Source organism: Platalea leucorodia, assembly GCF_965183815.1.
Source record: "Platalea leucorodia genome assembly, chromosome: 3".
Lineage (NCBI taxonomy): Eukaryota > Metazoa > Chordata > Aves > Pelecaniformes > Threskiornithidae > Platalea > Platalea leucorodia.
This window is the reverse complement of record NC_138825.1, coordinates 54,920,504-54,936,353: the sequence shown is the minus strand read 5'-3', so window position 1 is coordinate 54,936,353 and position 15,850 is coordinate 54,920,504. Positions and strand designations below refer to the sequence as shown.

At 40.0% G+C, this 15,850-nt stretch overlaps 1 protein-coding gene across 1 annotated transcript in view; it reads right to left on the bottom strand.

The window, feature by feature from the left end:
* The window catches only part of ADGB (androglobin), a gene marked incomplete at both ends in the record, with an annotated part of 126,416 nt that extends 117,403 nt beyond the window's left edge, over positions 1-9,013 (bottom strand). Inside the window, one exon of the mRNA XM_082305584.1 lies at positions 8,823-9,013. Coding sequence (XP_082161710.1) covers positions 8,823-9,013 — 191 coding nt within the window. The remainder of the gene's footprint in view (positions 1-8,822) is intronic.
* Positions 9,014-15,850: the final 6,837 nt, after the last annotated feature.

Here is a 15,850-nt window from a genome sequence, read left to right as displayed (position 1 = left end):
GGAAGCTGAAGATGCCTTTCCAAATCCTTTTTCACTGTACCTGATTCAAAGAGGGAACCTGAAGTCGTGTTTCCCCATGTAATTGTACAGCACCTTAGAAATTATGGAATCAGTAACTTTTCTGAGTTTGTTTCTCCCAGTGTTTCCTGCTAAAAAGATTGAGTTGGCCTTAGATTCAGCTATAAGAATGTTGGGAAGATTGCAACATGTCTTTCCACACTGGAGTTTGGTACTCAAGTGTCTTTTAAGAACACAGCTTGTGCTTTGCTCCTTTCTTTGGCATTTCTTCCTTGTTGGCTTCTGTAAAATCCTTTTGTGCCTTCTGTGTGGCAGCTGGGCAATTAAGAACTAAAAATCTCTGCATGGCAGAGCACCCCAGTACTTCTGTGGATTTAGGTCAACTCATTTACAAAGCACTTACCATGCACTGATAAGAAAACGAAGAAATCCCATTTCTTCAGTGGTGGTTACACAGAGCTCTCAGAAGAAGCTAAAGACCATTCTGCTTAACTAGATGAATGATCCTCTAACAGAACCTCTAACATAATATACTAAGAATGCTTTCCAGTTTCAAAGCACAATTATTATTATTTTTCTTTTGACAGCACTTTTTCTGCTATGTAGTCCTGCAGAAAGCTTCTTTTCTGTATTACACTGCTCATTGTAATAGAAGTCTAGACTTCTGTTGCACAGTCTGGTTGCACAGTCTCCAACCAATGGCTCATGGACAGTGTTTGCCTGCAAGATCCCCTGACATTGCTTTGAATTACAGGGAAAGAAAATCTAAAACTAAGACTAGTAGGGAGCACAGCATTTAGTGTGATATTGCCACTGCTATATTACTTAATGTTTTCATGCCCATGAGTCCATGGAGGTTGAAATCTACAGATCAGGGTAGGCTGAGCTCTCAGGGGTTCATTGTTTTAATTAAAACTAACTAGGAAAACTAATGTGAATACACAATTTCCTAATTAAAATGTAATCTACTTAATCAGATATTCAACTTACTGGTTGGCTTATATGCTATTTTAATGTTTATCATATTTACTTGAGGAAGAACCCATTGTCTCACCACAAAGCATGAAACTAAAAAAAAAGTTAAAGGCAGAAGAAAAGGAAAAAAACAGTACTACCAAATTGACTGTATAGATTACAGTTGTACTATGTTTGCACACTGAAACATTTCAATGAATGAAGCACAGGTGCTGAAAGCAAGATCTTCATCTTTCTGGCCAGAGAATGCTAACACTAAGAATTCTAGGTGTACTTAACTTTATTTCTGAGACTAACAAAAATACTAGCCTTGGAAATATGGGTTATATACAAAACAAATAGACAATAAAAGACAATAAATGGAAAGAGGCTATTTTTTGCTCAGGCACAGCTGACCCAGACTAGCCAAAGGGCTATCCCATACCATATGACATCATGCTCAGCATATAAAGCTGGGGAAAGAAGGAAGGGGAGGACGTTCGGAGTGATGGCATTTGTCTTCCCAAGTAACCATTATGGGTGATGGAGCCCTGCTTCCCTGGAGATGGCTGAGCACCTGCCTGCCAATGGGAAGAAGGGAATTAATTCCTTGTTTGGCTTTCCTTGCGTGCGTGGTTTTTGCTTTACCTATTAAACTGCCTTTATCTTAACTCACGAGTTTTCTCACTTTTACCTTTCTGATTCTCTCCCCCATCCCACCAGGGGGGTGTGAGCAAGCGTCTGTGTGGTGCTTAGTTGCCAGCTGGGGTTAAACCACAACAAATGCTTACACAGAGTCAAGGCCTTTTCTGCTTCTCACCCCATCCCACCAGCGAGGAGGCTGGGGGTGCACAAGAACGGACCAGAGGGGACACAGCTGGGACAGCTGACTCCAACTGACCAAAGAGATATTCCATACCATATGACATCATGCTCAGCAATAAGAGCTGGGGGAAGAAGACATGCAAGACAAGATACACCATTAAGCTACCCTCTTGGACCACAACCATAAGAACGGATGTAGTAAGTCAGAGCAAGGGCGAACTGTAGCCCAACATCGTGTCTCAAACAATACTCACAATTGAAAGCCTATGAAGAGCATAAAGGCATATATAGTATATTTCTCTAATACTTTGATAGTCTCCAACTATTTTTAGCTCGAGCACTTCCTGAGCTATATGTGGCTGCTCTTCAGTGGATTTCTTTTCTGCAGACTTGTTCCATGACCCCATGTAAATTTTTAGTGCCCATTGAAACTTAAACTAACCAACACAAGTGCTCCAGCACAACACTAAAACCAGCGTCAAGTTCAAACACCATGCTGTTATCCACAAGACATTAGTTCTTGCCATTCCCAAACTTCAGTCAATCTAGCAAAACCCACCCAAAACATCAAAAAATCAATCTGTTGAGTCTATATTCTCTAAACCACTGCTGTAGCCTAAACCTTAAGAATACTTACCTGAGGAACACATGCTGGCAGTGGATAAAACCTCAATCATAAGCTTACTCCCTATCCTAGGCATATGGGAATTCAAGTATGAATTATCAATGCAACCGTTTTTTCTGTTCCTACTGTCCCAGCCTTTAATCTTAATAACAAACATCAGTTAGTCCTCGGCTTTGGTGCAGCAACCTGCTACTTGTTGCAATCAATCAGGCACACAGCTAAACTTAAATAATTTCTCCCAGCCAGTCCAGGCTTCAGCCTGTCTCTGCAGGTCCTTAAGGATCCATCAGAAGTAAATATTGCTCTTAGTTACTGCTCTCCCTAATTAGATCTCCAACACCACACTGACCTTCCCCTATACATCAGTGACCTCTGCCTGTGCCACAATTATCCCTAAATCATTTGCCTCTCTTGGCATTGACCATTAACTCCTCACTTTTGTTCTAATAACCAAAACCCTAATTCAGATTTTTCTTTGTGCTGGCAGATGCTGATGACTCAAGTTTAATTCAGAAGATTGGGCTTGATGGCATAGAGTTTCATCAAATTCATTTAAAAAGCATTTTAATTCATTATCCATTCTTATACTAGCCAGAATCTCTTTCAGTGCCGACAAAGACATCAATTCCTATTCACTATAGCAGTTGAAACCTGGGAAAGATCAGATTCTCAGTAGCCTCTAACGGTGCAATTAGGGAAAGCTATAAGGACAGCAGTTCTTTTGAGCTCTTCAGTCTGTCATCTCTAGCAACTGCTTAGCTCCTGAAGGGAATTGCTACCTAATTAGAAAGCAATAATGAAGAGAGATCCAATGGAGCATCCTGCAGAGACCCATGCGAAGCCTGCCTTCTCTGTATGCTTCTGAGGTCCCACTCCAGCACCGCAATATATCCACCAATAAGCCCCATTGATATTCCACAGTACAGATGTACTGTGCTGACTGTTGTAAACATTTATGGGGGGAAAAGAAGCCTGATCTCACTAGAAATCAAGCAAAGTAATTTTAAGGTCATCAAAATATATTTTCCAGCTGTTTGTACACTTTACTCTCAGAGGGCTTCTGCACTAGTGTTATCCACAAGATTTGAAATTATAACACTGTAATTCTTTGTGGTAAGCATTGACAGCTCTCAGGATTTTTTTTTTTAAATATGTCTAAAACATGTTAGCCTTTTTTTCTTTTTTATACTACTGATATTTCTAGTCAGAATTTCAATCATTGCAGACATAAAAAACCAAGAAGCATTTACTATCAGGAAGACATTATTAGACAAAATGCAAAATATTTTTGACATTTTTATCCCTGAAACTGCAAATTGTGTTCAAAAATAAAATAGAGATCCTCAGGGAAAACCTCCTTCGCAATTACCACAGAATACTAAACTGACGGGACAACATTTTCTCAGGCAGCCTGCAAACATCCATTCCTCTTTCTGGTAACAGGGATAATAACACTACTTAAGTTCTCATAGACTTACACAAAATTTGTACACTACAAGTTGTCTCTGTCTCAGAAACGCACTGAACAAGCTGGGTAACAGAATGAATGTAAATAGGAAATATCTGATAAGTAATTGTCATATCTCCACTGAACAGCTCCAATCTTAGAGTGTGTGTGTAAGATTTACTTCTAATCTCCACATCCCACTAAAAAAAGACTTGGCAAACTGCCTTTGATAAAGCATTTATGATCATAACTAACACTTGCCTACTATTAGGAGAAAATCGTTATCTGAGGAAACATAGAGCAATCTCTCCAACACAGGGACTGCCAACCAAAATGAGGACTAAGTCATAGGGTTACACAGCAGAGTTGTTTTACCACCATGTTCAGCGATTTTTCTGAACAATTATTAAGAGCAGCAGTATTAATCATTTTGTCCCAGAGCAGACTCCTGCAGAATCAGCTCAGTGCTCTGCTGATTTTTCTTGACAACAACGATACCGATCTAGCCTGAAATCAGAAAATTGAACATTCTCTGCATTTGGGGCTAGAATTGTACTTTCTAGTAAAAGAATAAGATTTGCATCTTCTTCTCATGGACCTGCAAACACAAAACATCTTTACTGTAATATAGATATTCTTTACTATACAGCATCTTTCCATTTCCAAATAAAGAAATAACATGTTGATCTGTCTGCTATCAATTGCATTCCCATCATTCCGACATCACAAATCCTACAACAAAGGGGAAAGCACTCTAGAAGCAATGTTGAAAATTGAAAAATGAAACATAGCTTCCATTTTGCATAAATCACAGTCTGTAGTTCTAAGTTTCGACCATAAGCCTGATCCAAATAAAAAGCTCCCTGTAGACTTCAGCAGACTGCAGTTCAAAACTTGAAACTGCCTAGTTGCCTCTTCTCTCCATAGAAATTCTGTAGCTTATAGCAGTGGTCTCCAAAGTGGGGTGCACACACAAGGAAGAAAATATTAGAACTTCAGTAGTGTATGTATATAATTTATAAATAAATAAATATACATATATGGGGGGGGTGCTCAAGAATTTTTTACTGATAGGGTTGCATGATCAAAAAAGTTTGCAGACCATTGACATATAGCATGACTAAAGAAAAGAAATATGTTTCAATGTTTCAGTCCTTTCAGAGGGACTAAGAATGCTAAAATACCTTTTTGATATTGGGTTTGGGGTGTAAATTCCAGTCCATCTGGGAAACAAGGGCAAGCAAGGAGAAAGGCTACTCGAAGTGTTAAAAGTGTTCTCAAGAGTAAACTTTTAGCCCCACTGTGTTCAGTTCCCAACTATCCACAATTTTCACTGATTTCAGCAAAACCAGGTTTTCACCTAGATCTTTGACTAGAGAGTACTAAGATGCATGTGGGCTTTCAGCAGGATGAAGATCTTACTGAGACGGAAAACTGTAGTAGAATAGAGACTTTAATCAACTCAGAAAGCACTTCCAACTTACAGAGCAAAACAATATGATTAAAGTATAGCAAGTGCTGAAATCAAATTTTCAAATACTTTATAGCAGCATTCTCTACTGTCTCATGAGAAAGTGGGACTACATTTTCTGTAAAATTTTTGTTTCAACACAAAAATTTATTTATGCAAAAGTTTAGAATAAGCTGTCACTAGCTTTCCCTGATTTAAATTCATTATCTACAGCTCAACAGATGGTAAAGTAAAATCCTTCCTGACAGCTTAAACAAGAAGGGTTATCGGGTCAGTTGCTGAACTTGGCAAGACATGCATTGACCTAAACCAACATTTTGTCATCCATCCATCCAAAAGGCCTTAGTAATATTTTAGAATGATAAAAAGTGAGCAGGGATAAGTCAGCCAGGAAATTACTATCGGAGTTGCTGTAACTTTAGATTCATTGTGTCACATATTTTCTGTTTTCCCCTTTTACATTACCAGCATTTCTGGTAATATGTATATTAATATAAATACTAATTGATACAAACACAAACAGAGGTAGTTCTGTATACTAAAAGCTGTTCCATGAAATAAGATTATTTTTTTTTTAAAAAAGGTCACTTTATCTCTTCACATGCCTAAATATCGTTCAGGACAATAAGATGTCATATGGAAATGTATACAGCACATACACTGAAACATCTAGACGCGTACTGCTGAGACTTACTCCTGTTTACAACAAGGGCACTCTGTATCACAGTGGCAGAGCAGATAGATAAACCCAAAAGACATGCCATAGTTTAAACAGCAGTTACAGGCTTAATGAAAAAAAACAATACAAGCTATATATTCTGTGTTACGAAGGTTCTGCATTACAATCAGGCTATTGTAACGGTTTCTTCCATAGTCTAGTAACATAAGTCAAACTATTACACTTTATGTAAAACAGCCTTAGTGAAGTGGGTAAATATTCCTGTGCTCTGATTCTTAGCTAATGTTAAATCAACATTGGCATATCCTAGACATTAGTTTCATTGCAATTAGTTGATAATTGCAGAGTGTCATGTCTCCTGTCCTTTAGGTCCAACATGAGATTTCAAATATAATGAGAGCTTATCTGCTAGATTGCATTTCAGAGGTGTTTCAGTAAAACTTAATATCATTCAAATAGTTTGTAACCAAATATTCTCATCTCAACTTGACACTGGGAAAACAATTTTCTAATTTGATTTATCAATCATGGTGTCATTTAATAAAGCCTAAAGTAACAATGTACTAAAGAAAAAGACAGATACTGTTCTAGATAATCTGATACAAATAACTCATTTCATAAGAGTAATTCTTTACAAGTTATTATGTATGATATAGGACAGAATTAACAATTTTACTATATAAAAAGTACGTATTTTTAGACTCTCCAAAAAAGATGTATCTTAATTTAATGGAATAGCCCAAAAATTCTCACACTGTAAGAATGTCTATTAGGGGACAAAATCTGAAATACTGGACAAAATCTTTTGGATGACAGCCCATTCAGTTTCACATACACTGGAAAGTAAGAAAATACTTCTTTTTCTCTAACAGTGCTCAAAAATAAAAGTGTCCCTGACAGCTTAGATATCATCAGAAAAATTTTGATAAACTGCTTGAAGCAGTAAATATGAAGGACTGCATGGCTGTGGCCAAAACAAAAAAAAGAGTTACTAAGCAAACTGATGCAATGAGAAGAAGGGAAGAATTAGAGATACTGGCTGACTGCAACAACAGAAAAGTTATCAAAATGGAAATCAAGATGTGAAATATGAAACAGAAGTATGAAAATACAAAACAGGCAAATACTTTGTAGCAAAGGCTGGGTAACTGGATATGAAATAAGAACAAAAGGGCATTTGAAGACTGATTTCAAGAGAGAAATAAGTGTTACAACTGAAACCTTTATTTATGGCAGGAAAAAGAAGAAAAGGGAATGAGCACATATATCAGATACCTTTTTCATCTGAATCCTGTCAGTGCCACGCATGCAGGCTTACATTAGGATGGGAAAGCTGCTCAAAACGTAGAAATAGAACTTGCAGGTCAAAATAGCAACAGTGAAAGAAAGTCAATGTTTTCTATTATTTATTTGTCTTTGCAAGAAGAAATATACATTTTCACAGAAATATACAAATTCACACTAAATACCTAGCAAATAATGAATCATTTTAAAATATCTCAAGAGATGCTACTTACACAGAAATATTTAAGAAATGAATAGGAAGACTTTTTTTTTTTTTTTTATACTGAATTTCCTCAGATTCATTCTCACATAAAGCAAACACTCAAGGCATGGGAATTGTGCTTCCCTTCTGTCAATGAAACTGACGTGCTCTAAGAGTCACTAACCATTTTGCCCTGAAAGCTTCAGCTGGCTTAGTTCCTCTACCTGATGAAAATGAAGGGTGTGTATTCCCAAAACTATTGTCCCGATTCACAGCTTCGAGGTTCTTTTAAACCCAAACAACATTTCAGTGAACACTTAACTTCTGTCTGCTCCTGACTGTAAGTTGAATGCTTCGTACCATGAGCTGTGGCCAACACAAAAACGCACACAGGAACAGCCACATCGCGAAGCCGCCCACCCGTGTACCACATGTGCCATGACCTTCTCGCTCTTAGAGTCACAGAATTGTTCAGGTTGGAAAAGAGCTTTGAGATCATCAAGTCCAACCGTTAACATAGCGCTGCCAAGCCCACCACTAAACCATGTCCCTAAGCACCACATTTACCCGTCTTTTAAATACCTCCAGGGATGGGGACTCAACCACTTCCCTGGGCAGCCTGTGCCAGTGCCTGACCACCCTTTCAGTGAAGAAGTTTTTCCTAATATCCAACCCGAACCTGCCGTGGGGCAACCTCTTCCTACCGCTCTCCTCAAGGTCCGAGGCGCCCTGTCCGCTAGACCAGGCACGGTACAAGATACACGCAACATGGCTTTCGCAGGGTGACGCTACCGGGCAGGGGCATAAGAAATACCACAGGAGGAAGGAAGCACAACTTTCACACCAAGCTGGCCCTCCAGCTTAAACAAACAAAATAAAACAAGCAGCAACGGCCAAACCCCACCTTGCCTACTGAAACCACGTTTAAGTAAGTATCCGCTTGAGCAAGTCAACTTTCGAAGCTCGTCGCAGGCGCAGGACGGCGGGCGCGCACCCCCTCCGCCTCCGCCCGGGCCCTGTCAGCGGCGACCGGCCGGCGACGCAGCCGCGCGGCCGGCAGAAGGCGGCACCGTGCCGCGGGGGGCGGCCGCCGCGCAGGAGGGGCGGGCGCGCGGCCGGGAAGCCCCGGGGGAAGTTTCCAGACGGCCGCGGGGCGGCCGAGCCCCTCCCCGGCAGCGGCCGCAGCGGCCCCGGGCCGGCACCCCGGCGCGTCCCCCGGCGCGTCCCCCGGCGCCCCCGCCTCGCACCCCGCGGCCGGCCGGGGCGAGGGGCAGCCCTCCTCCCGCGCCCTCCCTCCTTCCCTCCCGCGGCTCTTACTCTTTGGCGGAGGCGCCCAGCAGCCCGGAGCTGTTACGGCTGCTGAGCTCCTTCTTCTTGCTCCCCTTGGAGGCCATGGCCGCGGGTCCCGCCGCGTCCGCCGCGTTGCCGGGCGACCCAGCCTGCCGGAGGTAGCGCCTCCAGCGCCGCCCCGCGGCCCAGGAGCCGTGCGGCCAGCTCACCCCCGGCATCGTCCCCGTCCCGGTCCCGGTCCCCGTCCCCCGCGGGAGGAAGGGCCGGCCGGCGGCGCCCGGCAGGTGCCAGCCGCCGGGCAGGAGCGGCCGCCACCGCCGCCTCAGGGCAGCGGGTGAGGGGCGAGCCCCCGCGCGCGCCCCGTCCCCACCCCGGGGCGGCGGGGTGGGGGTGGGGGGGGCACGGAGCGCTCCTCGCCCCCTCGTCGTCTTCAAGGAACCAAAAATCTGGGATAAAGGGCCTTTGCGGGAAAAGACTCGGCTTTGACGGTGGTGAAATACTGCTCCCTGAGCCCCTCCGGCAGCCTCAAGGATCCCTCCGAAGACAGTAATTTGTACAAAGCTACAAACGTGTAAAAAGCGCATTTTAGTTATAAGTACCCTAATCGCATGGCTACGTTTCTGTTGAACAAGTAAAGAGCAAGAGTAAGAAGTGCCGATTTGAAATGGTAGCAGCTTTTTGCCCCTTTTTACACCAGTACGTGTAAACCACATGGGAAGGAAGCAAAAAAGGATTAGTGCTGGAGCCTGGAGAGATTTTAGAGCTGGAAAGTATTTATTTTCAGTTTTCATTTCAAAATGATGCAACTAATTAATTCCTGATATGAAGCCTATGATTACCAAAGTGAATGGAGTTCCACCAAGGTCAGGTAAACCTAACATTAACCAGCTACTTTTGAATTCAGCGGATAGTTGACTTCAACTAAACTAAGCGGACTTTTTCAAATACATTCCAGGGATTACATTATTGCCAGCAACTCCTGTTTCTAGCGCTTAACCTATTTGCCATTTCCCAATCTGTAGCTCATGATGAAAAATCCATGATAAAACAGAACATACTTGTTCACTTATTCAAGCTAAGTCTCTTTGAAATATAAAAGTCAATGAAAATTTATTTGTCAAGTTGCAGAGGGCATGAGTAGATAAAAGATACAAGGAAAAATATGCAGATGTTGCTACATCTAGAGGCTTATTTTAGACAAATGTCAGATTTTGATTTGTATCAAGATGACAGAAGGCTACTTTTAAATTTCAAAGTGGAAAATTCTTCCGCATCTTTGCATTTCCTTCAGCATTATGTCCAACAGCATCCATTTTAAATAAGGTACCTTGGGACACTTCTCACTTGAGAACCAAGTAAACATTTCAGGTTTATTTATTCCTTTTCGAACTGAGCAGCTGGTCTCTCTTCAGACAATTACGCTATCAAATATTGATCAGGGCATGCAGATGAATAATAGCAGACAGAGGTGAGTTCAAACAGCTGGCTACCGCTTCAGTACCAGTGCAGGGCTGTTAACCTCCGCACCTTGCCGGATGCTGATGCAAGCTTGCAGACTGAGGCTGGAACTTAACAGGACAGAGTTTGTGACCCAGAATACAGATAAAACCACCTCAGGTGATCTGTGATTTCTGTCCATTCTGCTGAATCCCCTTTCCTTTCCTATGCTTACTGGGCAGACAAATTACTATGGAAAAGTATCTATGAAACATAGGTGTAAGAGGCACCTGTGAAAGTTTTCCTAGTAGGAAAATTTCCTTCCTGATCCCATTGCAGATGACCAGTGAGGTCTGCAGCATCCTAGCAAATACTTTTTTTGTAATACAATTATGTGAAAGACAACAGAAAACAAATGGAAATTTGAGGGCATCTGTCTGTAAACATTTTTGGGTGGTGAAGGAGGAAGGACAGAAATCAGAAGAGAATGTACATAAGCTACAGAGCCCTTCATTCTTTGCTCTGTTAAATGATAGCTGCTACATATGAAGTTCAAAATGCACCTTTTACCATAAAATTCTATAATACATTTGTTTGCAAAGAGTGATGACAGTAAAAGCACATATCTAGGTGCTTTGTGAAGAAAAAAAAAGATCTCAAATTCTGCATCCATCAAGTTACATCTTTTTATTTATCCAAGAACTTAATTTAGAATTCCATAACCTAATAGCAATGACAAGGGCAGCTTATTTGGAAAGAGAAGTTAATCTGAATTTTAAAAAAGCTAGTTTTCTAACTGGCAAAGAATCTGTAAGGTCAAATCAGCTGTTTCATTTGCCTAGTGTCTCAAGCCATGAAGTATATCTGACAGATGCTCCCTGAAGGGAAATGTTGTTAGGGTAGAGGCAGCCTCACAGTTGGAAAATGTGAAATAAATATACATGACAATAAAACAAGGAGAATGGTGCAGTTGTATCTTAGGAACCCGCTGGGATGTAGCTAAACAGATACTAAGATAACAGGTACTGGTTAAGCGATGGATGGGTGGCATTCTCGTCACCATTCTTCTAAGATACCGTTCAAAATACTGGCTTTTTTTTTTTTTTTTGTCTCCTAAAACCATCACATCATCAACCACTATAGCACACATAAGTCACTTAGAGGAAAACAGCCTTTTAGTCCTAAATATTTTGCACTTTTTTGTAACTACAAATCCTAGTTGGAGAGAGCGGAAAAAGAGTAACTATGAAGAGGAACACTACCAAAGCTCCTCTCACGCATCTTGGAGCTCAGACTTAACTCTCCTCTGATTTTACACAAGGCACAAGGATTCCACAACAAGACAGGAAAAAATTTTCATGTTAAGAAGAGAAGGCCTGGGAGTATGGCAGGGGGTGAATCTTAACGTGTAGAAATACCTTATAGGGACACTAAAGACACTCAGATTCTTCTCAAGGTGCCCAGTGACAGGATTAGAGAAAATGTGAAAATGTAAATACAGGAAATTCCACTTAAAAATATTTTTTTAAAATTATTTTTTAACCTATAGGAAGGGTGGTCAAACACTGGAACAGGTTTTCCCACAAGACTCTGGCGTCTCCATCAAACTGGACATGGCCATGAGCAACTTGCTCAAGCTGACTCTGCTCTGAGCTGGAGTGTTGGACTTTATGATCTCCCAAGGTCCCTTCCAACCTCAGCCATTCTGTGATTCTGGCAAGTTTTCCATGAAAAAAGGGTTAAAGTTAGACACAAAAGCTTGTGTAAGAACAGATGCTGTATCTTCAAGCATGAGGTTGCTACAAAGTTAGATAGGAGATGAAAGGGAAGTAGAATGGATTTTGGTTTTCTTTTGTTTGAGTCTTGGAGATTTTATTTTTCTTCTTTCTTTTATCAAAGGATAGGAAAATTTAGCTTCTAAAATTAATTCGTTTAGCAGAGTGAGAGTGGAGACTGGCAATGCCTGAGAAAAAGGAAACTCTGCAGTGTGTGATAGAGCTTGGCAGGAGCAGCCCGTGCACAGTGAGGAACAGTCGGCTGCTGAGGTGACATAGGACGGGGAACTGAACTTGAGGAAAACCGTCCTCAAACAGACAGACTGAAACTATTCACAAGCAGCTGTATTCTGTTAACTCTTAAGTCAGCCTGACATTAGGGAGCAAAGTAGGGAAATGGGTTATATGAATATCTTGGGTAAACTAATGGAGTAAGAGAAGGTAGGGGAAGAAAACTGCAACCAGCTGCATAACAGAAAAGAGTCTTCTAAGCACAGGACCTGCTGCCCACTGCCATTTCAAAAACGCCTTATGGTACTGTGTCTCATCTGATCTTGCTAGGGACATGTCTTTTCTAGTACTCTAGCCTCCCTTGAATTTGACATGGTGCTAGAAAGGATTCTGATGAAGCCCAGCTCTGCTATTTCCCCTTATCTTTTTGTTGAGCTCTTTCTTTGTTAGAGCACCTTTTGATCATATTGTCATGATACAGTCTCATTTTGGAGAGAGACAGCCCCAAAATATTCAATAAAATATTCAGCAGTACCATTGAGTCCCACGGGCACATATTTAACTTCAAGCCAAAGTGTTTTCATGATCTGGGTCCCACCGCAACTTTGATCTTCTCTCCACTTAAATATTGAGGGAACAGAGTGTAGGCAGCCAGAGCAGGCAGCAGAAGAAAACTAAAGTAGCTCAGAGAACCAGGCAGTGCCATTGTCTTTCTTTCGTAAATTTACATTTGATGATTCATAACAGGACTATCTTTCTACACCAAAATGAAAAACTTCCTGGTTTTGATACTGTGTGAAAACCCCTATCTGAAGTTTGGAGTTGAGGGCAACTGTGGTACTCTAGCTATTGGAATTGTTAAGAAATGGGGATACTGACAGAGGAGGTAGTATTACCTCTTAAAACAATTCTGAATCTTTGGGTAAAAGATATGATGAATTTTGATTGTAGCCTGAAGGATATTTCTGGTTTTAAAATGAGAATACACAATCTTCATGCAGAGTTAACTACTGAGCTGTAGAGACTATTAAATCTCTTAGTACACCATTTTATTTTAGTACTTTATTATTTACAATTAAGGATGTAATTTTTTTTCAGGAGACTTAAAAAGTTAAGTCTTATTATTCTAAGTCAAGGCTTGCTGCAGATCATAGCAAATCCTTTTTAATAGTTATTAACTTCAGTGCAGTTTTAAGTGTGGTTCCAGTTGTGTATACAGGCTAAAAACAAAAAGTTATACTCTTTTAAAAATGCAAAATATAAGATTGCTAGATAAATATTTTGTAATATAAATGTGAGTAACATTCTTCACGAAAAGTCAGGAACAAGACCATAAATAGGTATACCTGTAAGATGTCTTCAAACTTGTTCTTCCAATCTACCAAGTAAAACCAAATCATCTTCTCTAAAAAAAAAAAATACTGCAGTGCAGTTTACATTCCGAAACACGTAAAAATGACAGAAGTCATTATGACACAAGTGCCATCATAAGTACTTGAGCTATAGTAAGCCTCATCTAATTGTGCTTAAAACAATAGTCCAATGAAAACAAATGGCATCCCGATGAACAATCTGTCTCAAAGCCCTTACTCCTTAAACTACTAAATACTAGAAGGCAGTGATTTGGGGTACCTTGAGGCAAAGCACAGTTGAAAACATAAATTCTTTAAGTTTCAAGCAAAGTAGTTTGCCTGTATGTATATCCATAGAAGCATTAGCACTTCAACCAGCCAGTTGCTGTCCAGGGAAAAGAGACTAGAAGTAATTTTTGTGCACAATACAACTATTTCAATGTTATACTGTACTGAATAAATACTGACCGAGTCTAAAATCATGTTTGAGGCATAGTAATTTAAAGTTAAGACTGAATGTATTTTGGTGGGGCAAACATTTTGCTACATCAGTGCTGGGATTCCACTGTCAATTAAAATTCACTCATTATAACCAAAGATGCTTTGACATAATATGAACAATGGAAATGGATAATGCAGCCCAAGTACAGAGAGGTTACTACAGAGTAACCTTCAATATCACAGTCTACAGGACACTTTTGAAATACAAAAGTTAAAAACCGAACTCATCTGAATGTGAGGGGTTGAAAGTCCATTATTCTGGATGGATACTACATACTATTTTGATACATACCAGGAAGGGCAGAGGAGTTTAGAAACGGAGTTAGCAGAATGCCCATGCTATCTTTAACCTTTAGGGAGTTAAGGGCTTCCCAACAGGACTGACAATTACTAGCATAACTTAAGCTTTCAGAAGGGTCATGATAATAAGCAGGTTAAATGTTCCTAAGTTCCAAAAAAAAAAAAAAAAATGACGAGGCAAAACATAAGTCTGTATGTTTTATCAAAGGACTGAACACTTTGTTTCATTTCCTAGAACCTGTAAAAGATAGATAGAATCCCTTAATATTAAAATGCCACATGACATGTAGTAGATACTTTTTACTTCCAGTTACAAGTTAAGGGCAGTAAGGCCAGGAATCCTGCATATTTTCATTTCATTTAAAGTTCAGGCCAAACGATGATTTACCCAGTGATAAAAAGATGCAAGATCACTATATTCATCTGTTATTATCTTTGCAAAAAGGATGAAGGAACCAATATTGAGGTGCTGGCCCTCTACTTGTACACCTCCCAAGCCAAAGCTATCCAAAACACCCCCTAAAAAAGGAAGTTTTTCTTAAGGTACTTGGGGCAGGAAGCATTTTGTATGTACACAGACTGAAATGATAAAATAACTATCTAGTAGAATTTATTCATATGGGTATGTAAGCCACATAGGATGTCTAAGCTAGAAATTTTCACTGAATGAACACTATTTTAGATGGTCATAAGAGAGTCCATAATCATGTGTTTAAAAATACACCAGGTACTTTTTTTTTTTTTCCTGTTTAGACACAAATTGAAACAGAGAAGTGAGCTTACAAATAGAGCTTTATAATGGCCAGGTACAATACAGGCACAATTTCTTTCAAATAATCTTCATTACATAGTCAGATCTGAATCTAGCATGTTCCTTATTTTCAATATTATTCTGCTGTAGGACAAAACTCTATCTGAAGTGACCTTTTGTGTACTGCCAAGTAAATGATGTATTTCAATTCAGAATCATTATTTATCTCACTGGCATTTTGCTAAGGTATTTTTTACTCCTGAAAGTATATTGCTACCCCCATTTCTTAAATTCTTTAGTAATTCATTTTATGAAGGATGAAGGCATACACACACTTAGAGAACAGTGTTTCTGTACCAAATAAGGTGTTCTGTAAAGGGAGAAAGAGGTAGCCAGTTCTATTTTGGAACCAAGGTCACTAGCAAGATGTTAAGACTAGAAAGATAAAGGAGCAACAGTTTTTAAGAGCAAAATGTTTCACCATTCAATACCATAATTTTACTGCACATACTTCTTTTATAACTATTTCCTCTTATCACCGTGTATCAAATGGTTACTCAGGCACTGAATCTGTAAGAATAACTCAAACTATTCCCCAGCAATTAATCACTACCAATAAACAAGGATTTGCTCAATTTAAGGAAACTGAATACTACGACAACTCAATAGGTCTGACACAAAGTTTAAACAAACAAAACTCTGGAGCTT